General features: G+C 39.9%; 2 protein-coding genes across 4 annotated transcripts; one reads left to right on the forward strand and one right to left on the reverse strand.

Annotated features, from left to right (window-relative positions):
- The first annotated feature begins 252 nt into the window (after positions 1 to 252).
- hacd4 (3-hydroxyacyl-CoA dehydratase 4) lies at positions 253 to 8,051 on the forward strand. Of its 3 annotated transcripts, none has more exons than XM_071515129.1 (7): positions 253 to 384; positions 1,594 to 1,700; positions 2,388 to 2,515; positions 2,648 to 2,757; positions 4,145 to 4,251; positions 4,793 to 4,924; positions 7,297 to 8,051. In XM_071515129.1, exons 1-7 carry the CDS (start codon positions 380 to 382, stop codon positions 7,377 to 7,379), a joined length of 672 nt encoding a protein of 223 aa, XP_071371230.1. In that variant the 5' UTR covers positions 253 to 379; the 3' UTR covers positions 7,380 to 8,051. The 3 variants fall into 3 exon arrangements, with proteins under 3 accessions (XP_071371230.1, XP_071371232.1, XP_071371231.1); XM_071515131.1 differs by having other exon boundaries at positions 382 to 465; XM_071515130.1 differs by lacking the exon at positions 253 to 384 and adding an exon at positions 454 to 558.
- A 174-nt stretch (positions 8,052 to 8,225) lies between these two features.
- Positions 8,226 to 25,249, reverse strand: LOC139640932 (focadhesin-like). Its single transcript, XM_071515134.1, has 15 exons — positions 25,217 to 25,249; positions 24,997 to 25,119; positions 24,359 to 24,436; positions 22,769 to 22,840; positions 20,793 to 20,895; positions 20,130 to 20,210; positions 19,421 to 19,549; positions 19,219 to 19,334; positions 17,785 to 18,045; positions 17,462 to 17,551; positions 16,288 to 16,465; positions 12,655 to 12,752; positions 11,187 to 11,438; positions 10,771 to 10,846; positions 8,226 to 8,546 (listed from the first exon to the last, which is right to left on the reverse strand). Exons 1-15 carry the CDS (start codon positions 25,247 to 25,249, stop codon positions 8,473 to 8,475), a joined length of 1,764 nt encoding a protein of 587 aa, XP_071371235.1. The 3' UTR covers positions 8,226 to 8,472.
- Positions 25,250 to 26,193: the final 944 nt, after the last annotated feature.

Genomic DNA, 26,193 nt, shown 5'->3' on the forward strand with positions numbered 1-26,193 from the left:
ATTTTACACGTTGTGTTCCATATAAGCCTATGTAGAATTCAATATCTATAATACTAATACCCTTGAGGACTTTTCATGAGTTCTTTATTATTATTATGAGAGTTGTTGTTTTATTGTATTTTAATACTTATACTAATAACTCATAGTATGTATTTTTGTTTCTCTTGCCCCCTCTTTTTTCTCTCATATTGTTTCCCTTGCCTATAGGGAATTCAAAGCTGCAAGCATCTTTCCACGAGGGGTTGAAACCGTCCGACGTCAGAAAGTCACGAATGGAAATGTCGACTTCCTACTCCAAGTAATAACTTTTAAAACCAGGCTGAAGAAGAAGCGCTCCAGGAGATATCGCCGCATTTTCCTGGTTCCAGTCCAGCGGAAGATGAGGTAAGAGACGCGTCGTTATTTACTATGAGAAAAACGGCTGTAAACGGCACCCGGAAAAGATTAATTCTCGAGAAACTCAAGGTAGAGAAGAGAACGAGCTCCTGTTATCTGTCGCGAGGATCTGCGATTAAAACGCTTCAGTACTTTATAAGAAGAATGACGTTTGTGCAGACGGTGTGTAAAGCGTTGTAACACTCTGTTAGACTTGTCGATGTGGAAGGAATTTATTTTCAGGGCGTGTTGAGGAGTTGGAGAGGATTTATATGCAAGGGAAGGCAGGATAAAGTTACATACTGTAGTCAGTGGTTGTCAAACCGGGGTCCGGGGACGTCCAGGGGTCCTTTGGGGGCGTTTCAGGGGTCTTGGAAGGGGTTCTTGGGGTCTTTTGAGGGGGTTCTAGGGGTCTATTGAGGGGGTTCCAGGGGTATATTTGAAGGGGTTCCAGGGTTCTTTTAAGGGGATTCCAGAGGTCTTTGAAGGGGTTGTAGGGGTCCTGTTTCAGGAGTCTTTGAGGGGGTTCCAGGGATCTTGAAAGGGGTTCCAGGGGTCTTTGAGGGTGTTTCAGGGGTCTTTGAGGGGGTTCCAGGGGTCATTGAGGTGGTTCTAGGGGTCTTTGAGGGGGTTCCATGGGTCTTTGAAGGGGTTCTAGGGGTCTATTGAGGGGGTTCCAGGGGTATATTTAAAGGGGTTCCAGGGTTCTTTTAAGGGGATTCCAGAGGTCTTTGAAGGGGTTGTAGGGGTCCTGTTTCAGGAGTCTTTATGGGGGTTCCAGGGATCTTTAAAGGGGTTCCAGGGGTCTTTGAGGGTGTTTCAGGGGTCTTTGAGGGGGTTCCAGGGGTCACTGAGGTGGTTCTAGGGATCTTTGAGGGGGTTCCACAGGTCTTTGAAGGGGTTCTAAGGGTCCTGTTTCAGGAGTCTTTGAGGGGGTTCCAGGGGTCTTTGAAGCGGTTCAAGGGGTCTTTATGGGGGTTCCAGGGGTTCCCCAGCAAAATGAGTATTAGTTTAATTTCACTGTAATTTAAGTAATGTATAAGAATGACTATTATAATCATAGGTGTCACTCTCACCACTATTATCTCCTCACATATAGAGTAGACAACAACTAAAATATTGGGGGTCCCTGGTCTAATTTGTGTCTTAATTGGTGTTTATGACATGAAAACATATGAAAACCCATATTTTTTGCACTATGTTTCGTCTTTCTTGCAGGCTCAGCATCAGGCTTGCCTACATTTTCACGTATAACCTGTTCCAGTTCTGTGGTCACACATGGATACTGGCCAATATGATGGCCAGGTTTCTCACATTTGGTCGAGGTAAGTCTGCAGCGGAGAGTATCAAAGCAAATCAGTTCAGAATACAACCAGGCGCCCGCTGTTCAGTTTAAAGTGGTAAATCTCTAAAATTTTTGTTGTGTCTCCATCTTTGGTGCTCAGCGCTCGTTGCTGTGGTGTTTCTGCACTGCACTTCCCAGATATCACCTGTCAATCAAACAGTGTGTTCAGTACTGTGGTGTCTCTTTTTTTCTTGGATTTTCTGTTGATGCAGTTTGACTTTCTGTAGGTGGCGCTCTTTTCTTCAAGTCTGTTCAGCCAGTTTATTAGATCAATGGGTTGAGCAAGGCACTGTCAGGGTTAGCAGTTTGACTCCCACCACAGTCACTTATAAAAAAATATGTCCACATGGTGTTGCAGCTTTTAATGTAACACCATGTGGGCATATTTTCATTTAAGTGACTGTGGTGGGAATCAAACCGCTAACCCCACATGGTGTTGCAGCTTTTAATGTAACCTTTTGGACCTTTTCCAAGGACAACTGGCCAAGAGAGCAGCATCAAAACAAACTTGAGTCCTTCAACTCTTAAAAGTATTAGTTTAAACCATAAGCTCACCGAGGGAGAGCAGGAATAGGATACAAGCCTCCACCAAAAGGCATATTAGCATTATTACTTACTCTCTTGCAATTGATGCCTATTGCTTATATGAACTATTTTTAATTTCTAGATGCCTTAGCGGACACATTTTACTCTGTTGGGGTTGTGATGGCTCTTTGCCAGCTGCTCTCCATCCTGGAGCTTTTCCATATCGCAGATGGGATTGAGAAGGCCAGACTTCTTCCTCGCTTAATCCAGGTGTGTATCACAGCCTAACCTAACCTCTTTATTATCATGTGGATGTTTAATGAGTTTATCATCCATGTGGAATGGGTGGAGGAGTATATACATATATGCCACTATTTAAAAATATGATTGCTCCTTTTTCAGGTTATGGAGAGGAATCTCCTGCTGGTCATGGTCGTAATACTGGAGGACATCCAGAGTAAACCGGTTGTCTGTGTACTATTCTTCCTGTGGAATATTCTAGATCTACTACGGTATGCACACATCTAGACTGTAAGGCTTGTCTCTTCATCTAAGTTCCTCCATTGTGTTCATGCTTGGTGAGATTATATCAGTCTATATATGGAAAACTATGGCAAGTTCAGGTCTTACAAGAATGTAAGTTTTAGGTTTAGAAATGCAACTGCAGCTGTTCATAGTGACCTGTTGCCCAAGAGCTGAGGACCTCCAATATGGCCGCCAGAAGGTGTGTTACATCACCTGAAAGTACTCTTGCTTAGGCCGCACTATTAACACTGTAAATGTCTGTTGAACTCTCTTAAGTAAACTGTGTGCTATACAAGTTTCTTCTATCACCTTTAAAGAGAACAAAGCACTGCAGCACAATCACGCCAAGTCACATCACTTCATGATTTCCCACAGTGGTGGAAAGTAACTAAGTGCATTTACTCAAGTACTGTACTTAAGTACAATTTTGAGGTACTTGTACTTTACATGAGTATTTCCAGTTGATGCTACTTTATACTTCCACTCCACTACATTTCAGAGGGAAATATTGTACTTTCTACTCCACTACATTTATTTGACAGCTTTAGTTACTTTTCAGATGGAGATTTGACACAATGGATAATATAACAAGCTTTTAAAATACAACACATTGTTAAAGATGAAACCAGTGGTTTCCAACCTTTTTGGCTTTTGACGTCTTACAAAAAGCAGTGTGTGTCGGGTCACATTTCAGATGTCTATGAGTTGTTAACAGCTCCACCAAATAGTGATTTTTCCCTCTAAACCTCACATGGTTTCATTTCAATAAATGTTCAACTGATCGTATATTTCAGCAAATATCAAAGATTAGAGAAAAAGTCCAAAAACTGAAAACAGATTTGTGTATCAGAACTTTGTTTTTTCTTCTTTCCTCTCCCATTAATCATCTCACGACCCCTCAGATTTATCTGGTGACCCTTTGGAGGGGCCCGACCCCTAGGTTGGGAACCACTGGACTAAACTAGCTAACTGTATATAAAGTAGTTCAAACTAGCTCCACCTCCAGCAGCTACAACAGTAACATGCTGCTTACACACTGATGCTTCAGTATTAATAATCTAATGATGTCATATATAATAAAATATCAGTCAGAGGGACCAAACCACTACTTTTACTTTAATACTTTAACTACATTTTGCTGCTAATACTTATGTACTTTTACTTAAGTAGGATTTTTCATGCAGGACTTTTACTTGTAATGGAGTATTTTTACATTGCTGTATTGGTACTTTTACTTCAGTAAAGGATCAGAGTACTTCTTCCACCACTGATTTCCCACTGATACAATCGCCTCCGGGCTATTTTGTAATGCTGTGCACCATTCTCAGATTGCAGCCTCGATTAACACGGTGGATGTCTTCCCTTTGCTGACAGGTACCCGCATGAACTGCTGTGTGTTCTAGATACACCCTCCTTCGACTTGCTGTGGAGTCGCTACACACTGTGGATCCCCATATACGGCTTGTCAGTCGCCACAGAAGGTGAACAAATCATTTAATCAAAGAGGAACGATAAGACCCGCGAAACATTGCATTTCTGTTTTCACTCCTTTCATTTCTATCATTAACTGTGAAAGAAAAAGACTAGTTCATAGAGCAATAGCTAGGCCCATCTCAGCCTGTTTGTCACTTGTGAAAAATGGCTTGACAGACACATGACAATATCAGCCTTTTTTCAGCAATGTGTCAACAATTGTACGCTGTGAGGAAAGTGGTGTGAGTGTACAGGAAATGAGTTGGCAAAGCGAAACGAGTGATAAAATGCCAGGAAGTGTGTGAGGAAAGCGCATTCCAGCCTCAGATGAGCGTGTGCAACAGAACAAATGTTCACCGCAATGAGACCCACACCACATACAGTTGGGAAACTGAAGGATACTGATAAGCACAGACAGGCAAAGAACCACCAACATAACCAATGACTGCTTGAGGAACCCTCCTCTTCTTTACAGTAGCTAAAGAAACATGCAGTATGTTTTAATGTGTTCTTTTTCCGGTGATGAGTATTAAGGTTTCTATTCTCCAGGTATTACCATTTACCAGGCCCTGCCTTACATTGAGTCGACGGGCTCATACTCATTCCAGCTGACCGCACCGGGGTCTGCACACATTCACCTCCCCTCTGTCCTGTTGGCCTACCTCCCTGTTCTTGCAGTCGGTAAGATGATTTATGCTTTTCTACTGAGGTCTGTCCTATCAATAACTAGCTCTTACCCAGGAAATACTTCATGCGTGACTTAAAGGAAAAATCCATCCCTGGATTCTCTTACGCAGCTAGATATCATCAATTGGTGATGTTCAGTGAATTCCAGGAGGTGTTTTGTGATGAAGTGTGGTAATTTACATTTTTGTTGTACCCACTTTACCTCACCCTGCCTCGTCTGCTACTACTGAACGTAATGCCAACCTGTCTAAGTTTGGCCAGTTATCCACAACTATAAGAAAAATACACCAACAAACAGCAAAATGGAGCCAGGAATGCAGGAAGCCAATAGCTGTTTTTCCAACAGTGTTAAAGTATTTCAGGGTGGATTTTTCCTTTAAGTAAAAGGAAAGCTTCTGCTTAAACTGAACGTGTGGGGGTTCATAGAAAAAGAGCCAAACCTTGAACAAATGATTGCCCTCATAACAGGCTTTCAGGTGATGTAACACACATCCTGGAGGCCATATTGGAAGTCCCCAGCTCTTGGGCAACAATAGCTGTGAAAACTGAATGCATTTCTAAACATAACAGAAATCAACAGACATGACAGGTACATTTCTGTGCTGTTTTTTCTGGGAACTGATAATTTCACCACTGACAAATGAGATCCAGTGGTGGAAGAAGTATTCAGATCTTTGACTTAAGTAAAAGTAGCAATACCACAGTGTAAAAATACTTTGTTACAAGTAAAAGTCCTGCATTCAAAATCTTACTTAAGTCAAAGTACAAAAGTATTAGCATCAAAATATACTTAAAGTAGCAAAAGTAAAAGTAGTCATTATGCAGAATGCCCCATTTCAGAATCATATATATCATGTTATTGGACTATAATTATTGATGCATTAATGTGTTCATCACTTTAATGTTGCAGCTGGTAAAGGTGGAGCTAATTTTAATTACTTTATATACTGCTGGGTAGCTTAACCTATAAAAATATATCATAATTTATTAGTTGATTTATAATTTGTATTGATAATCTAAATCTTAAATGCACTTAGTTACATTCCACCACTGATCAGATCTATTCAGTGTTTGGATAATATATAGTTCTTAGCTAAATATCGATGTTTTGTTATAAACACATTTGATTTGCACAGCAGCTAACCTGTCTACTATAAGCTAGCATCAGCAGTAACTAGTTGTATTTTAACATTAACATCGGCTGCTTTGCTAAATTAGGCCGTGATGGAGGCTTTTTTCTCCTGCTCACACACTAAGTGCAGCTGTGAGGGAAGCTAGTAAGGAAGAGAACAAGCAGGCAAAGAGAGCAAGGAGTCATTCTCGTTACTATGCAGCTATCTAGCTAACTAGCTGTACTTGTACATTTAGGTTTGTCAATCAAATCTTAACGAGTGGACAGTTAAGATTTGACTGATGGAATTATCTAACCAATTGTATTGCTTGTTGCAACCCCAAGGACACCAACTGGTCAGAAGTTGAAGGTCCAGCCCTCTCTCTCTTGCAGATCCTTTTTTCCTTTACAAAACACAGTGTACAAAATGTTACCACGAAGTAAACCTGTCAAAAGTCTGTGAGCACACACAGCTGGTAAAATTTAAATTGCAACCACAGACCTGCATTTACAAACTTGGAAAACTGAATTTACAAGCTTTATGACACATGTAAAATTCCATATAGCTAGCTGACTTTAAGTCACAAAGGGGACAAGGCTTTTGAAAATAAAAATGGACAAGAGAAAGTTTGCAATTGCTCTGCCTGCTAGGAGGATGAACCCATTCTGAAAGCCAGTTACTCACTGGGAATCTTCTAGAAGGTGATGACTTCCCTCCTCCCACTGCTAATTTCCTCTCTGTCCGACACAACATAATGTGTGGTGTGGCTAAAGTTGAGACATAGTCAAAACAGCAGCATAAAATAAAATGAGGCACGTCCAAAACACACGGTTGATAACTGAAAAAATGTGCAGGCGCGTTCAAAAAAGCATATACGTTTACAGTCTTTTAGCCTGCTAGCTTGTTAGCTAGCTAACAACAAAAACCAACTGTCTGTTTTTAGCTGAGCTGGTGCTTTTAATGTGACAACTCATATTGATATAAAGACAAGACAGTTTCCTGTGTAACCTTGGAAACAAATTTTATCAGACTATTCACTTTTACTTACCGCTACTGAATTTCCCTGCACCCACACAACAACTATCTTTTCCAGGTATCGCTCTTTTTTCTAGCCTGGTTGTTCTATATTTAGACATTTGATAGATTTGTGATAAAACTGCAAAAGCCTCTAGGCAAAGAACTGTGGTTACACCGTTTCATTTCTTTCTTGTCTTTTCAAAGACCAGCATGCTAACAGCAATGCTTTCTTCTCAGGGGCTTCTGTAACAGTCTGGCAGCTGCTGAAGGAGAGAAAACAGCACCTGGAGAAATGGAACAAGAAGCTGAAAAGAAAATGACACCTCTGGTCAAAGAACTGAATGTTTGAACGGTTTAAGAGAGGAATCGCTAGATCTCAACATCGGGGGACCAAAAAAAGCACCAAAAAATGTCAAGATATAAAAAAAAAATTGTAACACTTTACAATAAGGGTACATTAACTAAGGGTTAGTTAATGATTAATACACATTAACTAACTTAATTAACAGTTAACTAATGTGTCTGGTAATAATTTATTAATGGTGTTCATGTTAAGGCAGTGATTCTTCTCATTAGGGCCACAGACCCCCATTTGATGAGATTTTGTCTCTCAGACCCAAATCTGAGAATATTTTTATTGTCAGATATGATTTTGTCCAGAATTCCATGACTATCTGTATTGTAGGTAGAGAGATAACAGAGAAACTATGATCAAAACAGTCATTCTTCTACATTCTCTAACTGTGTTAACTTGTAAATTAAATAACAGTGAAGTTTAAAAATTCATCAATTTGCTGGGGACCCCCTGGAACCCCCTCAAGGACCCCTGGTGGTCCCCGGACCCCACGTTGAGAAACACTGAACTAAGGTATTAATTTATACATTATTTAATAGTCATCTTCATAAACTATTAAATAATGTATAAATTAATACCTTAGTTAAAATGAACACCATTAGTACATGATTACCAGGCACATTAGTTAACTGTTAATTAAGGGTTAGTTAATGCTTATTAAGCATGAACTAACCCTTAATTACTGTACCCTTATTGTAAAGTATTACCAAAAAATGTTTCCTGTGCCATTCTATGTCATTTTTTTTTACAATTAAAATAAGAATCTTTAAAATCAGAGAGGATATTTTTTGATGTACTTTTAATGGGCATATCATGTTTTTGCAAAGCACACAAAGCTGGCTGAAATGGCAGTTCTAAGTCTTAATGAATGCAAAGAAAGTAAATGGGAAAAAAGCAGCTGTAACTTGGTCATGAAAACTGATACTCCATCTCAAGTAGTTCATCTCAATAGTCTGTGGTGACCATCTCCACACATAGAGCCATCACCGCTTCCATTTCCAATATCAACAGTGAGGAGCTTGTCCAGGTGGTGACAGGATGCCACAGCTTCTCTGTGGCTACCAGCCGTAAGCTCTCGTCCACACGCCTTTCTTCTTGAACTCTGCGGAGGTCTTCAGGGCCAACAAGGCAGCTTCACCGCAACAAGAAGACAGAGAGAAACACTCAGAAAAGCAACTCGGATTGCATTTCATTTTCAAGTTTAGAGTGAAACAAGGGGACTTCATTGTTGGGTTTGTGAATGTATGATATTTGCTTCGGGAGCATATCTATATATATCCCAGGGTCCTATGTTCCCCAGTTCAATATTCTGTTAACACACATTAACCCTCCTATTGTGTTCGGGTCAAATTTGACCCATTTCAAGTTAAAATATTTCATAAATATTATCCAGTTTTTATTGGAACAAGGCTTCAAAACAGCTATATAAACACAACAAAACCAATGGTTATCATTTTATTTGATTTTGAAGGTCTCTAACCCTAACCCTAGAACTGGGGAACATAGGACCCTGGGAACATAGGACCTTGGGAACATAGGACCCTGGGAACATAGGACCTTGGGAACATAGGACCCTGGGAACATAGGACCTTGGGAACATAGGACCCTGGGAACATAGGACCCTTTGTCATGTTCCCATTATGTGCCATATAAATCTGGGGAACATAGGACCCTGGGAACATAGGAATGACTCCATTTGCTTCTAAGGGGAAAGACACTAGGAGGGCTTCAGGTTAGTGTTGGATATACTGATATTTAATGCTGATATTCAGTATGTTTTAATTTGAATATCTTTAACCATTTTTATGCCAAAACAATACGAGAATTCAGTGTTTCCCCCATAATTATGTGGTCTAAACAGCATTTAGACCATCATGGGACACCAAAACTCTCCACTGAAACCCAGATTAATGAAATTCTTTTAGGGTTAGCAGCTCTTTAAGGCAGTGACCCACCTATTCAATGGTAGGGAAACTCTGGGATACAATACTGACTTTAAATTTAAAAGTAATTTACAAAAAACAATTAAATGAATACATAAAATGTACAAAGATGATCAAATTTCATGCCAGTTTTGCAGACAGTTTTTCTGTGGATGTGGTCAGGAAGGAACCTCCACCGTTTCAGAGGTGGATGACACTGACTGGGAAATATTCAACATTTAGTAAAAGGCCAATATCAGTCCAATATATCAGCAAACATATATCAGGCATCACAAAACAGGTGCTCTTGGAGGACAGGAATTGCACTGGAAAGAAAGAAAGGAAATACTATGACCACAAATATGTACTAAGTCAGTGATTCTCAACCTTTTTCATATCAAGGACCCCAAATGTAGTTCACCTTAGGGCCACGGACCCCCATTTAATGATATTTTGTCTCTCTAACCCAAATCTGAGAATATTTTTTATTGTTATAGATTTTGTCCAGAATTCCATGACTATCTGCATTGTAGGTAGAGAGACAAAAGTGAAACTGTGACCAAAATTTTGTATAATCTAATTCTTGTAAATTAAATAATGGTGAAGTTTAACAATTCATCACTTTGCTGGGGACCCCCTGTAACTCCCTCAAGGACCCCTGGTGGTCCCCGGACCCCACGTTGAGAACCACTGTACGAAGTCCAGGCAATAAGTCTGAGAAGTCTTTGATTAGACTGAGCTAAGACATTAAAAAATACTGGTGCAACATTGTTATGAAAGCTCACGAGTGCCTTGGACTTGGATTTTTTTTATGCCACAAGAACATATTTGTGGTCATAACATTTCCTTCCTTTCTTTCCGGTATATTTCTTGTTCCGCAATGCAGTCATCTTTTGTGAATTTCACAGAATGACACGTTCCTGCCTCTGCCTCTTTGCCATGATCACATTGCATAATTCGCAAATACATAGCACAATGAAATGTATTGCATTGAGATTTGTAGCTAAAGCAGAATTTTACCTATTGAGAAGAAACGTAAGTATTGTGTATTGCAGTGATTCTCAACCTTTATCATATCGAGGATCGAGGACCCCTAATTTAGTCCACATTAGAGCCACGGACCCCCATTTGATGAGATTTTGTCTCTCGGACCCAAATCTGAGAATATTTTTATTGTCAGATATGATTTTGTCCAGAACTCCATGACAGTCTGTGTTGTAGGTAGAGAGATAACAGAGAAACTATGATCAAAACAGTCATTCTTCTACATTCTATAATTGCATTAACGTCTTGTAAATTAAATAATTGTGATGTTTAACAATTCATCAATTTGCTGGGGACCCCCTGGAACCCTCTCAAGGACCCCCGGTTGAGAACCACTGGTGTTATTGTATGTGTATTGTGTGGCAGTGTTGTGTTTTGACTTTTTTTCACCTTTGGCTGTGCTGATGGACGCGGCCGACAGACTCTCTTCAGGACCCTCTGTGATACTGAGAAGCCAGTCTACGAACTGAGAGACACACACACACACACACACACACACACACACACACACACACACACACACACACACACACACACACACACACACACACACACACACACACACACACACACACACACACACACACACACACAATACATAATGTCATCATCTTGCTCAAGTCTAACAAACCAAATCCAATCTACAGAAGACTCCATCCAGTCTAAATGAGTCCAAATTTAATCTTATAGTTTTTGTTGTTCAGTTTACATTACAGCAAGTTTGTGCCACCTGTTCTGTACACATATTTGTCTTCAAGTCATCAAGTCGCCAAGTCATCAAATTTCAAAAATTCTACTGGTACTACCTTCTGTGACTGGCTGCTCCAGGGTTCCTTGGCCAGAAGCTCGGTCAGGCTGTGGGACAGTCCCAGCAGGCACAGCGGCAGGCTGCGGTCGGTGAGCGACTCCTCGCCGTAGAGGCCGTGCTGCAGAGCGGGAGGCCTGGAGCCCGGTTGCCACGGGAACCACCGGCACCTGACGCCGAGGAGGAGGGGCATGGAGTGGTCGCCCCAGGAAACCACAGCGCCGGCGAACACCTGGAACAGGAAGTCCGTGGCCTGCAAAGGAGCATGGGAAATGAAAGTCCCGCTTACTATGTACAATATTAGGTATGCAAAGGTATCCATCATATCAGAGGCAAGGTTATTGTTGTTAACGAAAACTAATGAAATAACGAAAACTAGGTGTGAAAAAACATTTTTGTGAACTGAAATAAAAATAAAAACGAGGCTTTACAAAAAAATGATAACTAACTGAAACTGTATTGTGTGTTTACAAAACTAACTAAAATAAACTAAAATTATAGAGAAAATGTCTTTAGTTTTCGTCTTTGTCAATTTATTTCATACATAAGCCTAGTATTTTGAATTTTTGAATCTCGCCCCTGACAAATACCCCATATTACAAAAAAAGACTAAAACTAACACTGAAACTAATAAAAACTAAATTAAAACTAAGCATTTTCAAAAAATAAAAACTAAACTAAACTAGCAAACCCGCTTTAAACACTAATTAAACCTAAACTGAAACTGAAAACAAAAAGTCAAAACGAAATAAAAATAAAAACTAATGAAAAATGCAAAACTACAATAACCTTGATCAGAGGTGGATGACACTGACTAGCTGATATTGGATTTTTAGTATATGAGATAACAGATATATTGGCAAACCGATATATCAGTCTAACCCTAAATTCATTTAACAAAAGCAGATAATTTCCTAATTCGTATAAGGCAGTGGTTCTCAACCTTTTTCATATCAAGGACCCCTAATTTAGTCCACATTAGGGCCACGGACCGGACCCCCATTTGATGAGATTCTGTCTCTCGGACCCAAATCTGAGAATATTTTTTATTGTCAGATATGATTCTGTCCGGAATTCCATGACTATCTGTATTGCAGGTAGAGAGATAACTAGAGAAACTATGATCAAAATAATGAAAAATGAAGTTTTAACAATTCATCAATTGGCTGGGAACACTGGTGTAAGGCATTCTGATGCTTGTACGCTCCTCAATATGACCGACTCAAGTGTAAAACCTGTCTGCACATGAATTCCCACCGGTGCACACGCCCAGCCGGACTGCAGCGGCATTCCAAACCGCCTCAGGAATGACAGCCATTCCACCCGGGGAACCCTCAGCCCTCACCTACATGTTGAAACACTCGAGTTCTCTACATACGGGCTGTCATCTGCGGCATGTGTCAACAACACACCGACATGTCTGCAAAATCCCCCCCCCCCATCGTGTTTTTTCCCCCCCCGACATGTACCAGTTTGGTGTCTCCGCACGAGACGGGTGTTGCTCCGTACGCGACGTTTCGGATGTGTCCCATCAGCTCCAGGAGCCACTCCATCCGCTTGGAGACACCTAAAGACACAATGAACCTTCTCAATACATGGATTCATCGAGGAGAGGAGGGGTCAATAAGATAGAAAACCAAACAATCGATCAATATTAAGAAAACTAAATTGATGGTTTTTGGAAATCGAAAAGAAATCGATGGGGATATTGAATTAAAAATCCGTGATGTTGAAATTGAAAGTTCCTAGGGGTTGTGATTGATCATAAATGAACATGGAAACAACATATTGACTATATTAAAGGAAATATTTCAAAGTCAGTAGCAATCCTGTATAAATCTAGGGATATATTAAATCATAAGGCCTTGTATATAATTTACTGCTCACTTATACTTCCTTACATATCTTACTGTGTGGAACTGTGGGGGTCGACCTTTAAAACGACTATAACTGCAATAGTCTCACTACAAAAACGAGCCATACGTATTATTAATAAGGCTGGTTATTATGATCACACTAATCCACTGTTTATAAAATCCCATGCTATGAAATGTAATGATTTGGTATATTATAACATAATGCAAATAATGTTCAGAGCTAAAACAAAGTCACTCACTCAATGCAGGAGTGCAAATATGATTTGAGAGATGTTTGTAAGTTTACCGTACAAACAGCTAAAAAAGGGATTAAAAGGAAATGTATTTTTATTGTTGGGGTATTGTTATACTTACTGTATTGTGTGTGTGATGCCTGAATAAAATACTACTACTACTACTACTACTACTAACTGGGTACATGTGGGCTAATGAGGCTCATGCTGCATTCATGTCCTATAGGAATAACGGTCGGATGAACTTGGTGGTTCAAACTTCACGTACACACATGCACTTAGAATGTGGTACGGTACATTTGAGTTCATATTTTACCACAAACCAAATATTTAAATGTCTACCACAAATGAAAAATGCAGCAAGTAGTTGTGTCCTGCAATGAAATTCGTAACTGATGGAAATTGTTAATTTTGTTTGCTAGCAGTATTTACCATCTGAAAGCTGAATGAACAGTATTTTCTAGTAGTATTTACCATCTGAAAGCTGAATGAACAGTATTTTCTAGTAGTATTTACCATCTGAAAGCTGAATGAACAGTATTTTCTAGCAGTATTTACCCTCTGAAAGCTGAGTGAACAGTATTTTCTAGTAGTATTTACCATCTGAAAGCTGAGTGAACAGTATTTCTAGTAGTATTTACCATCTGAAAGCTGAGTGAACAGTATTTCTAGTAGTATTTACCATCTGAAAGCTGAGTGAACAGTATTTTCTAGTAGTATTTACCATCTGAAAGCTGAGTGAACAGTATTTTCTAGTAGTATTTACCATCTGAAAGCTGAGTGAACAGTATTTTCTAGTAGTATTTACCATCTGAAAGCTGAGGTGAACAGTATTTTCTAGTAGTATTTACCATCTGAAAGCTGAGGTAACAGTATTTTCTAGTAGTATTTACCATCTGAAAGCTGAGTGAACAGTATTTTCTAGTAGTATTTACCATCTGAAAGCTGAGGTGAACAGTATTTTGTAGTAGTATTTACCATCTGAAAACTGAGGTGAACAGTATTTTCTAGTAGTATTTACCCTCTGAAAGCTGAGTGAACAGTATTTTCTAGTAGTATTTACCATCTGAAAGCTGAGGTGAACAGTATTTTCTAGTAGTATTTACCCTCTGAAAGCTGAGTGAACAGTATTTTCTAGTAGTATTTACCATCTGAAAGCTGAGGTGAACAGTATTTTCTAGTAGTATTTACCATCTGAAAGCTGAGTGAACAGTATTTTCTAGTAGTATTTACCCTCTGAAAGCTGAGTGAACAGTATTTTCTAGTAGTATTTACCATCTGAAAGCTGAGTGAACAGTATTTTCTAGTAGTATTTACCATCTGAAAGCTGAGGTGAACAGTATTTTCTAGTAGTATTTACCATCTGAAAGCTGAGGTGAACAGTATTTTCTAGTAGTATTTACCATCTGAAAGCTGAGGTGAACAGTATTTTCTAGTAGTATTTACCCTCTGAAAGCTGAGTGAACAGTATTTTCTAGTATTATTTACCATCTGAAAGCTGAGTGAACAGTATTTTCTAGTAGTATTTACCATCTGAAAGCTGAGTGGACAGTATGTTCTAGTAGTATTTACCCTCTGAAAGCTGAGGTGAACAGTATTTTCTAGTAGTATTTACCATCTGAAAGCTGAGTGGACAGTATTTTCTAGTAGTATTTACCATCTGAAAGCTGAGTGAACAGTATTTACCATCTGAAAGCTGAGTGGACAGTATGTTCTAGTAGTATTTACCCTCTGAAAGCTGAGGTGAACAGTATTTTCTAGCAGTATTTACCATCTGAAAGCTGAGTGGACAGTATTTTCTAGTAGTATTTACCATCTGAAAGCTGAGTGAACAGTATTTTCTAGTAGTATTTACCATCTGAAAGCTGAGTGAACAGTATTTTCTAGTAGTATTTACCATCTGAAAGCTGAGGTGAACAGTATTTTCTAGTAGTATTTACCATCTGAAAGCTGAGGTGAACAGTATTTTCTAGTAGTATTTACCATCTGAAAGCTGAGTGAACAATATGTTCTGTAGTATTTACCACCTGAAAGCTGAGTGAACAGTATTTTCTGTAGTATTTACCATCTGAAAGCTGAGTGAACCGTATTTTCTAGCAGTATTTACCATCTGAAAGCTGAGGTGAACAGTATTTTCTGTAGTATTTACCATCTGAAAGCTGAGTGAACAGTATTTTCTAGTAGTATTTACCATCTGAAAGCTGAGTGAACAGTATTTTCTAGTAGTATTTACCCTCTGAAAGCTGAGTGAACAGTATTTTCTAGTAGTATTTACCCTCTGAAAGCTGAGGTGAACAGTATTTTCTAGTAGTATTTACCCTCTGAAAGCTGAGTGAACAGTATTTTCTAGTAGTATTTACCATCTGAAAGCTGAGTGAACAGTATTTTCTAGTAGTATTTACCATCTGAAAGCTGAGTGAACAGTATTTTCTAGTAGTATTTACCCTCTGAAAGCTGAGGTGAACAGTATTTTCCGTAGTATTTACCATCTGAAAGCTGAGGTGAACAGTATTTTCCGTAGTATTTACCATCTGAAAGCTGAGGTGAACAGTATTTTCTAGTAGTATTTACCATCTGAAAGCTGAGTGAACAGTATTTTCTAGTAGTATTTACCATCTGAAAGCTGAGGTGAACAGTATTTTTTAGTAGTATTTACCCTCTGAAAGCTGAGTGAACAGTATTTTCTAGTAGTATTTACCCTCTGAAAGCTGAGTGAACAGTATTTTCTAGTAGTATTTACCCTCTGAAAGCTGAGGTGAACAGTATTTTCTAGTAGTATTTACCCTCTGAAAGCTGAGTGAACAGTATTTTCTAGTAGTATTTACCATCTGAAAGCTGAGTGAACAGTATTTTCTAGTAGTATTTACCATCTGAAAGCTGAGTGAACAGTATTTTCTAGTAGTATTTACCATCTGAAAGCTGAGTGAACAGTATTTTCTAATGCAACATTACATCCTCCCTGGCTCTAGAGGCTGATAGTTCCTTGTCTGACCTGTGTTGGGGCTGGCGGCCAGGCGGCATTGGTAGAAAGTCTGGAGGAGGAGCCAGCCCACCCTGCGGCTCGGCCAGCCGCGGAGCACGGCGGCGATGACGTCATTGAGGCCCAGGAGGGGAACTCTGCCCTGGGAGGTCAGATAGGCCAGGACAAAGCAGGTCTTCTCCATCTCCGCCTGAGCAGGAGAGCACAGAGCAGCTCATCATCATCATACAGCTCGATCTGCACATACGCATAAGTGAGGGCATGTTCAAGTTATTCTCTCCTTTTTTTGGAGCGCTGCCTCCAGCCTGATAATGAAAGACAGGTCAGTGATCAGCCAATCTCGGAACCCATCGTCTATCGGTCTGACGACGATTAGACTCAATATTTTGGGGTTTCCGGTGTAGCGTCTCATATGCAGATATCTGTTTATAGAGATTAGCCGTAATGTCGTCTGGACCTAAAAAACTTGTGAAACAATCCGGTCGTAGACGTCGTCTCTCAACTCCCAACTCCATTCTCGCGTCTCAAGTTGCTAATCGGACTGTAAACAATGGGCGGCGCACGGAAGAGGAAGTCTTGGCCCGGATGTCCGCTGGCTACACCGGAAACCCCGAAATATTGTCCATCGCCCCCAGAGTCTAATCTGTCGTCAGACCGATAGACGATGGGTTCCGAGATTGGTGATCAGCAAACTAGGACCAACTCTAAAACACTTAACAGAAACTCCACAACGCCACTAATGTGCTGCCATACTGAGACTTTACGATTACTACCGCCACTTTCTCCACTTTCATTCCAGCTGTTGTTGTCAGTTGCCTTTGCTCAACTTGCATAAAAGAGGCAGTCTCCAATAAAAAGTTGAACTTTTCTTAACTTAAGAAAGTACTTTGCTCTCCCTGTACAGAAAAAAGCAAAGCCAGAGCGTCTTTTCCACTTATCATCCGACTTTCCCCATTGTCCCCATTGACTTGAATGTAAAAAGTACGTTGGCAGAAACAAAAGCAAAATAGTGTCTTGCCTTAATGTCTTAATGGTATAACAATAGAGTAATAATGGATTTTAATCACAAGAAAACTGCAGGTGTCAGTAGTACTTATCCAACCAAATTATCTTACCTTACTTATTATTCCTTTGTTTGATTACCTTTTTGTACTTTGTGTGTATGTGTTCGTTCGTCATATCATACCTCTGTGACTCGAGCGATTCGGTCGATCTCCGTATCTGACAGCTCAGACAGACATTTAGCGATTCCCACGTACAAATCCACTTCATTATCCTAAAACAAATGAACCAGTGATCAGCAGAGAGAAATAAGGCCGTGTTCTTTTGTGAATTACCTGGTACAATTACAGCACTGACTGTACTGGCTAGATATGCAAAAACAGGGGTGTTTCGACCCAAAAATCTGACCAATTCACTTGAGCACACGTCAGGTGAGTGTGTTTCCTTGACATTCAGGAAGTCTCTTTATTCACTTCAATCCAGCTGATGGATGACCTTGCCGTGTACCTGGATTTGGTTGGGCATGAGGGCGAAGACCTTCTCGGCGGTGGAGCAGAGGATGGTCCAGCAGTTGTTGGGGGGGTTCGGGAGGGCCATGGCCTGGGCGAGGCCCTGCAGCAGGGAGCGGCAGAGGGCCGGGCGCTGGGGTCGAAGGTCCTCCTGGAACTGCTGCAGGCCCAGGCTCTCCAGGTACACCTGCAGCTTGTCCTCGGCGACGTGCTTCATCCACAAGCCCAGCGCCTCGTACAGGTGGCCCCGCGTCTGATACTGAGGGGCAAAAGTCGTCAGTGAAGCCATAAACCTTGTATCCTACATCCCACATTCTGCTTCCTACATCTAATCTCCTATGTCCTACATCCCACATTCTGCATCCTACATCCAATCACCTGAGTCCAACATCCCACATTCTGCGTCCTATATCCAATCACCTGAGTCCTACATCCCACATTCTGCGTCGTATATCCAATCACCTGAGTCCTACGTCCAACATCCCACATTCTTCATCCTACATCCAATATCCTGTCCTACATCCCACATTCTGCATCCTACATCCAATATCCTGTGTCCTACATCCCACATTCTGCGTCCTATATCCACTCACCTGAGTCCTACATCCTACATCCCACATTCTGCATCCTACATCCAATATCCTCTGTCCTGCATCCTACATTCTTTGGCTTACATCCAATATCCTGTTCTACATCCCACATTCTGCATCCTACCTCCAATATCCTGTGTCCTATGTCCTACATCCGCCATTCTGCCTAAGCCAACATCGTACGTCCTCCATCCAACATCATATGTGCTGCATTCTGTGTCATACTTCCTACATCTTGTGTCCTACATCCCATGTCCTGTGCTCAACATCTTATGTCATATGTACTGCATCCTATGTCTTCCAGCCTGCATCTGACATCCTGCGTCCTATGCCGAGTCCTACATCTTGTGTCCTACATCCTGCGATCTTTATCCTGTCCCCTACGTCCTCCCTCCTACATACTATATCCTGTGTCCTACATCCTACTACTACTATGTTCCGCATCCCATATACTATACATTTGTCCTAGGTCCTACATCTTGTGTCCTACATCCATGTCCTACGTTCAACATCTTATGTCCTATGTCTGTCATTCTGCATCCTGTCTTCCTGTATCCTGTGTTTTACACATTACATCCAGTGTCCTACGCTCTACATCGTACATACTGTGTTTTCATCCTGTATCCTACATCCACTGATGGCCTTCTTTTCCAATTCAACATATTTGTTGTTTCCGTCCATACCAGTCCCTCAGTGTGTCATCATCGACTGTTGTGTTCTTAATAACTCAGCACAGCTCACAACATTTCTGACAATGGCAACTTTTTTCTGGAAACTAAAATTTGACGCAGGGACCTTTCATTAACCACCCAAGACCGTTTGAAGATTAAAGGAGAACTTACGCTAAGACTGTGCACAAGGGGAGGGGACAGCCATGAGCCCAGAAAGAGAGAGGCACTCTGGGAAGACTGAGCTTGACATGCTGCCAGCACTATACATTGATGTTGTATATCCTCTCCTATGAAAAAAATATATATATTATATTGATGGTTTTGACTCTGCCAGCCTTTGTGTACAAATGTATGAATATGTGGACACCCTTACCGAAGCTAAGCCTCATCAGAGGTGACAGGATCGCGTTCCAGTTGATGGGTGGGTATTGGAAACTCGCCCCGACTGATGCCAGGGGTGCCAGCACAGTCTTAACCAGTGCTGGATTGGCAAACTCTGGACCTGGGTCCAGGAGAGGAGAGGAGATTCTCAACAATAAAAAAATACCATTTAAATGAAAACACATTTAAATGGAAAATGCAATTAATTGCTTTCAATCATGTAATTCTAACAAATACAGGCAATTTATCTCAATATTGATGCGGTTGAATTTTTTTGAGATTGGTGGTTTAGGGAGTCTGATGTATGGAAGAACAAGGTTATAATATGTAATGCCCTAACTGATGCGGTATTAGTAATAATTCTAACATGATTATGGAGGATAGGGGACTCAATGCATAGATTTAAATGACACTAACCTATATATTCAGAAATTTAAAAAAAATATATTTTACGTGTTGATGTTTGTGGGGTGCTTCCAGCAAGTCTCTAACATCTGATCAAATTATTGAAATTGGAAATATTTGATCTTCATTGACAAGCCAGTGTCGTGTTACGTGTTGACACTTAAATAATATGATTCGATAATTGAGCACTTTTGGGCACTGTGGAATTTATACATAATACTGAATGTCAAGGTTCATGATCTCGATAGTTTGATAACAGAGATGGAGTTGATGCAGAGATAGAGGATGAAGCAAACCTTTCTTTCCCGCCTCTGTGATGAACTCAACGATCGATCTGATGACGCTCCTCTCTGAGAGATAACTGAAGTCCTGAGGAACTGAGAGGATGACAGGAGGACATGAAAAGAGAAAAAGAGCAAGATTTATCACACCAAAGATCCTTTCAAGAATTGATTTGTATTGGGCAAGATGTTATTGTTCTTTGGTGTCAGCTAATGTCCAAAAAAATGCATTTGGCTATATTCCAATGTACTACCAATTGGACAACCGGGGCACTTATTCATATAGAAAAAACATGTATGATATTCTAATATACCAACTAATGGTCATACAAACACAATGGAGACTTATACATGTTAGAAACAACACGTATGATATTCTAATGTCTAATAAAATCTAATTCTAATCAACAAATGCGTTTCCATTGCTATTTACCCCAAAATTTCTTTATCAACAAACACATTTTCCACTTTGAGCTCATTTTGGAACCTTGGAATTGGGGAAATGTGAATTTTTTCATTTCCATTCCACTTTTCTAATTCGATACATCATAATGAATGAAAAATCCTTGGATGCTTATAGTGTTCGTTCAGGTTCTGTTCAAATTGGATATGTCAAACCCGGTGACGCGGAGGCTCACGCTGTCCCCTCCATTTTGAGCTAAACCCCGCTGTGCTTACCTGCTGTGTGACTGTGACTGGTGGACATATGGGCCAAATGCAAATGACCCACCAAACAGGCACTGTTGGACTGCAAACCGATGGCTCCTGAGAATGTTACGATCTACACAAGAGAGACAAAACAGCCCAATGCACAAAAAGACAAGGACAGATCAATCCAATTAGTGTCTAAAGAAGCAAACAAAAACAAGTACACATGTCGTCCCCCGCGAATGATGCAGGCACCATTTGACTCAAACAAAACAGATATCCTTGTCATTGGGTCCCAGGACATGGCAAAACAAATTCTGCCATCGGTGCCTCAGGTCTGCGGCCACAACCACCCTAAAGACCACCAGGACCAAGCTCCGGACCTGGGGTGACAGGGCCTTTTCAGTTGCCGCACCCTCCCTCTGGAACGCCCTCCCCAACCACATCCGTCAGGCTAACACCCTACCATCCTTCAAACAGGCCCTCAAATCCCACCTCTTCAAGCTCGCTTTCACCTGCTAACCTCCTTCCCTCTCTCTCCCGTCCGTCCACCTCATGATTCCTCTAGTTTTAACCACCTACTTTTATTCTTGTTTTTACTATTTTTTTTATTTTTAAATGCACTTATTAAATGATTTTACCCTGTTTGTGAAGCGTCTTTGAGTACTTAGAAAAGCGCTATACAAGACTAATGTATTATTATTATTATTATTATTGAGTCATATCAAGCCTGATGCAGGGAATCTTGGCGTCTGGTTTGACAGTAATTTAAGTTTTGAGCAGCACACCACAAAGCTTGTGCAATCATGTTTTTAATCATCTTCATCAATCTTTAATCATCGAAATATTTCCAAAACATGATCTATCTTAACTTTTAAAGACACAGAGACCATTTTACACGCTTTCATCTCATCACGCCTGGATTACTGCAACAGCCTTTTTACTTGCCTGAACCAAAAATCTATTGATGGACTCCAGACTGTACAGAACTCAGCTGCCAGGCTTTTAACCAGAACCAAGAGACATGATCACATCAATCCTGTTTTAGCCTCTTTACACTGGCTCCCAGTATGTTTTAGAATAGATTTTAAGATTTGACTGATTACTTTTAAGGCTCTTCATGGCCTCTCTCCCTGCTACATCTCTGACCTCTTAGTACCGTACGCGCCGGTACATACTTTGCGATCCTCGGGCAGAGCAGAGGTCTTTTGTCTGTTCCAGAGTCCAGGCTGAAAACTAAAGGGGACAGAGCGGACCCGAGGCTCTGGAACGATCTGCCCGAGGAAATCAGGTCGGCTGAGTCAGTGATCTCCTTCAAGTCCCTTCTTAAAATCAACTTTTGTCGGAGAGCCTTTCCTGAATTTAAGTGAGTTTTAATTTCCTTTGAACACTATACCTTTTACACTATATTGGTTTTATACACCAAATTGTTTTTTATCTGTTTTCTTTGAAAACCTGATGATTTTATGACTTGTCTGTTTTATTTTTATTTTTGCTGCCTTTGTGAAGCACTTTGTAACGTGGATTTAGAAAAGTGCTCTATAAATAAAGATTATTATTATCATTATTATTATTATAATCCCACTACTATAATTGGAGAGCGGTTTGTGTGTTTGTGTGTCCCACCATGGAGGAGAGGAGAGGAGAGGAGAGGAGAGGAGAGGAGAGGAGAGGAGGAGAGAGGAGAGGAGACAAGGAGAGGAGGAGGTTATAAATTCTAGTCAGTAAGAATATGTGTCTAAGGTTCATCAAAATTGGACTGGCCTTTGGTTAACTTTGATTATAGCGCCCCCATAAGGCCAATCTGTGTATTTTTTTAAACACCAAAACACAGAACGAAGATATATCATTCTTTCCAGCTGCAAAAATCAAATCAAAATCAAAGCAGTGGTGTCTGAAACATCACCTGATATATCGGATTTGTAATACTACTACTGCTACTAATACTAATGCTTTCTTGACCTATGAAAAACACAAGATCCAGAGAGTAAAAGGCGTTCCCGTACCTGCGTCATGGCGCGAATAACCTCGTTCAGTCTGCCCTGCTGCTGGGAGGAAAGCTCCGACTCGCTCTTCAGCTGCAACACAGGACGACAACTTCAGTGAAAAGTTAGAATAAACAGACGATAATATTAATGATAAAAAAACTGGTACAAATACTTCTGGCAGCAAGCAAAAAAGCTCTCACGAGGAAGTGGATAAAATCAGAACCACCCACCATTGATGAATGGATAGAAATAATATATGAAATATATATTATGGAAAGGTTGTCATTTTCCCTCAAAGTCCAAAAAGGAAAATTTTTCCCGATTTGGACCAAGTGGACTGAGTACAATAAAACTATAAGGTCAGACTTTAGCTGACTTGATAGAATAAATGAGTGAGAATATAATTGATGATTTATATTATTTTATTACATCTAACAGCTCACTCTTTATTCATTTTCTCTTTTTTCCCCCCTTCAACCCTTCGTAGTATCTAAGGTGAAAGCTTCCCATGATCAACTGTAAATAATCAAAGCTAATGTTATAAAAGAAAACCTCTGGAAGAGCTCGGCTGTAAAATGGTTATCAAACGTACTGCAACATTTTTTGTTTTAAATGTGCATAATGTGAATCTACTTGCAGTAATACTGATACTATGTAAAAAGATGAATGTGAAATGAATGCTTTTCCAAAATAAAAATATAAAATGTCAAAATAAAAAAAAATAAAAAATAATAATAAACAGACATTAACAGAACAGGCATGGCATCATTAGAGCTGAGACCTTTCCCCTATGGATATACTATTAATGTAGAAAGTCTGGCTAAGTTGCTATGGATAAGAGTGTCAGCCAGTCTAAACTGTAGATGTGAATGTGAATGTGAATGTTTGGCACCACCTTGGGGCAGATCTCAGAGCATAAACAGTCCTGACTCAATGATGCTCATAGTGTATTTTATTGCTTTAAAATGTGTTTATGAAACATTCTTCTTAAAACTACAATTTAACTGTAAAAAAGCTGAGATTTCTTATGCAGTGTTCTGTCTCCAAACCCACGATTGAGATGTAAACTCTTCTGTGATCAACTGTTTTTTCCCCATTATATACATGCAAAAGACAGCAAGTATGTCTGTATGTATGTGCACACATGAGGGTTACAGTGATCTCATATTGGATTGGTTAATCAGACAAAGTCTTTTCTTGAAGATATTAAGGAATAATGATTCTCCAGTTATATATCCATAGTGATTCCATAGGCATGCTCATCTATAAGTAAATGAGAATTTATACTGGGTTGTGTGAGAAAAGGGTAAATATGCAATTGATATTTCTGGTATTACAGTATATGAATGAACTTGTAAATTTAAGGTAAATGTAAGTTTTTGGGAACAGAGTCTTGTAGATACATGAGTTTATAGATAAAAGGTGCATGTTGGAAATATGTCGATATCAAATATGGATAACATTTTCAATCTATGGAATAGAGGTGCTGAATTTTCTAAGCAGTTGGGATGAGTTGCAAATCAAAAGTGCAAATCAGCAAAACTGTGTTAAAACTGTTTTTATAAAGTTTAAAAAAATCTCCTGATCCCAGCTGCCTGGATGTCTTACCTGCATGAGGTAGCTCTCAGATCCCACCAGAGCCACCAGGCCGTTGACGGCAGCCAGGCGCTGCATGGTGGGACAACCCTGAAACACAAAGCCAGTGTCAGCTACTGATCACTCAACACAGACTGGGAACACAGACAGCCAAGATTTAGCTTCTCCATGTCACCAACATTCAAACTCAAATGTATGTTTACTTCTTATCTTCTGAAAGGTTTCAAGTTTCTATTCCCAAAGTGTTCCATCTTATGTAGCTTGATTTTAAAGTTGAACTAGGCAAGTTTGCACACTGGTGGCCCCAAATGGCTGCGAGAGGTTAACTGCAAATTTGAACTTCAAAGCCCAGAAATCCTGTAAGGTGAAGTCAGTAAACCGCACACAGCCCCGGCCAGTCTGTGATGCTTTATACCAGTGGTTCTCAACCTTTTTCATATTTAGTCCACATTAGGGCCACGGACCCCCATTTGATGAGATTTTGTCTCTCGGACCCAAACCTCCAGCTTTCTTTGCTGGCTGCTGTTTCAGAGACACTTTTGGATTGATCGCTTTCTGAATTAGCCCCATTTTGTGATTTAGGCTGGATTTTTACATTCAAATCTTACCTAGAGCAGCTTTAAAGAGGAACTATTCTGTGGAAAAAGTACCTCAGCCAGGAGGATCTTGACCCAGGCAGCCAGCAGACGAGGGTGGATGTCCTCTGCTTTGCCGTGGCCGCAGGCCGACAGGCCGTGGACCACCAACCCGAGAGCCAGGGAGAAGCCTGGGGTCTGGACACACACACACACACACACACACACACACACAGATGCACACATGCATGCACACAGTCAGAGGACTCATCTACTAATACCAGGGTTCCCACACCGTTTCACTGATGAAGTTACAAAACTTCTCCATACCCCTTTGCAAGTTCCCATGGCCAAATTTGAATGAGACTGAATTAAAAAGTAATCATCAAACCATCAGCGACACTAACTTTAAGCATTAGTTTGTTTTTCACTTTAAAATCAAGGGTTGTTATTAGGGCTGGGCGATAATTCAATATTATCGTTTATCGTCTTTCAGTGGAATCATATCGTGATGATATGAAGATATTTTGATATCGTGACACACATTTCTGCTGTCTAAATTGATGATGACGAGCAAATTTTACTTAAAAACTCTCATAAAATGAGGTATGGTAGGAATATTATTTGAATATTTCAGTTTTGTTTGACATCACACCTAACATTACCATCCGGTTCAATGAGATGAACATTAATTTGATTGTTTAACGTGATTTTGCATACGTGAACCATATCGTGATATATACTGATATCGAGAAAAATCCTTATGATTATCGTGATATTGATTTCAACCATATCGCCCAGCCCTAGTTGTTATAATCAGAATCAGAATCAGAATCAGAAATACTTTATTGATCCCCGAGGGGAAATTGGGTTACATTGCAGCTGCTCACATTGTAGAAGTGAATATATACAAGCGTAGAGAAATTATAAGAAATTATAAGAAAAATAGAAATACGAAAGTAAGAAATATGTAAAATATGTGCATTATACTACAATATATAACAATGAGAATAAAAATAATAATAATAATATAGAAATAAGAGAAATAAGAATTCTGTACAATATGCATCATACTCCCAATATATACATACAGCAGTGTAAATAATTAAATAATTAATAAGTATTGCACAGTTGAATTATTGCAGTTGAATTATTGCACAAAAAAATTGGTATTGCACAGTTAGATATAAGTTATAAGTTATGATATCATGATACTGATTTCAACCATATCACCCAGCACTAGTTGAGGGTTTGTACAGAAACGGTCTTCAT

The sequence above is a fragment of the Centroberyx affinis genome, unplaced genomic scaffold, assembly GCF_046629955.1.
Source record: "Centroberyx affinis isolate AG114_WGS23_722 - 3 ecotype Tasmania unplaced genomic scaffold, CSIRO-AGI_Caff_v1 ptg000312l_1, whole genome shotgun sequence".
NCBI lineage: Eukaryota > Metazoa > Chordata > Actinopteri > Beryciformes > Berycidae > Centroberyx > Centroberyx affinis.

Bases quoted from the DNA above. Each gene is read 5' to 3' on its own strand.
- hacd4 (XM_071515129.1), top strand. The intron at 2,758-4,144 runs GTATGCACACAT...CTTTGCTGACAG, and splicing joins AATATTCTAGATCTACTACG to GTACCCGCATGAACTGCTGT. The intron at 4,252-4,792 runs GTGAACAAATCA...TCTATTCTCCAG, and splicing joins CTTGTCAGTCGCCACAGAAG to GTATTACCATTTACCAGGCC.
- LOC139640932 (XM_071515134.1), bottom strand. From the start codon at position 25,249: ATGGAGAAGTTTTGTAACTTCATCAGTGAAACG. The intron at 20,896-22,768 runs GTACGGGAACGC...TCTCTTGTGTAG, and splicing joins TTATTCGCGCCATGACGCAG to ATCGTAACATTCTCAGGAGC. The intron at 19,550-20,129 runs GTTTGCTTCATC...TCCTGGACCCAG, and splicing joins CACAGAGGCGGGAAAGAAAG to GTCCAGAGTTTGCCAATCCA.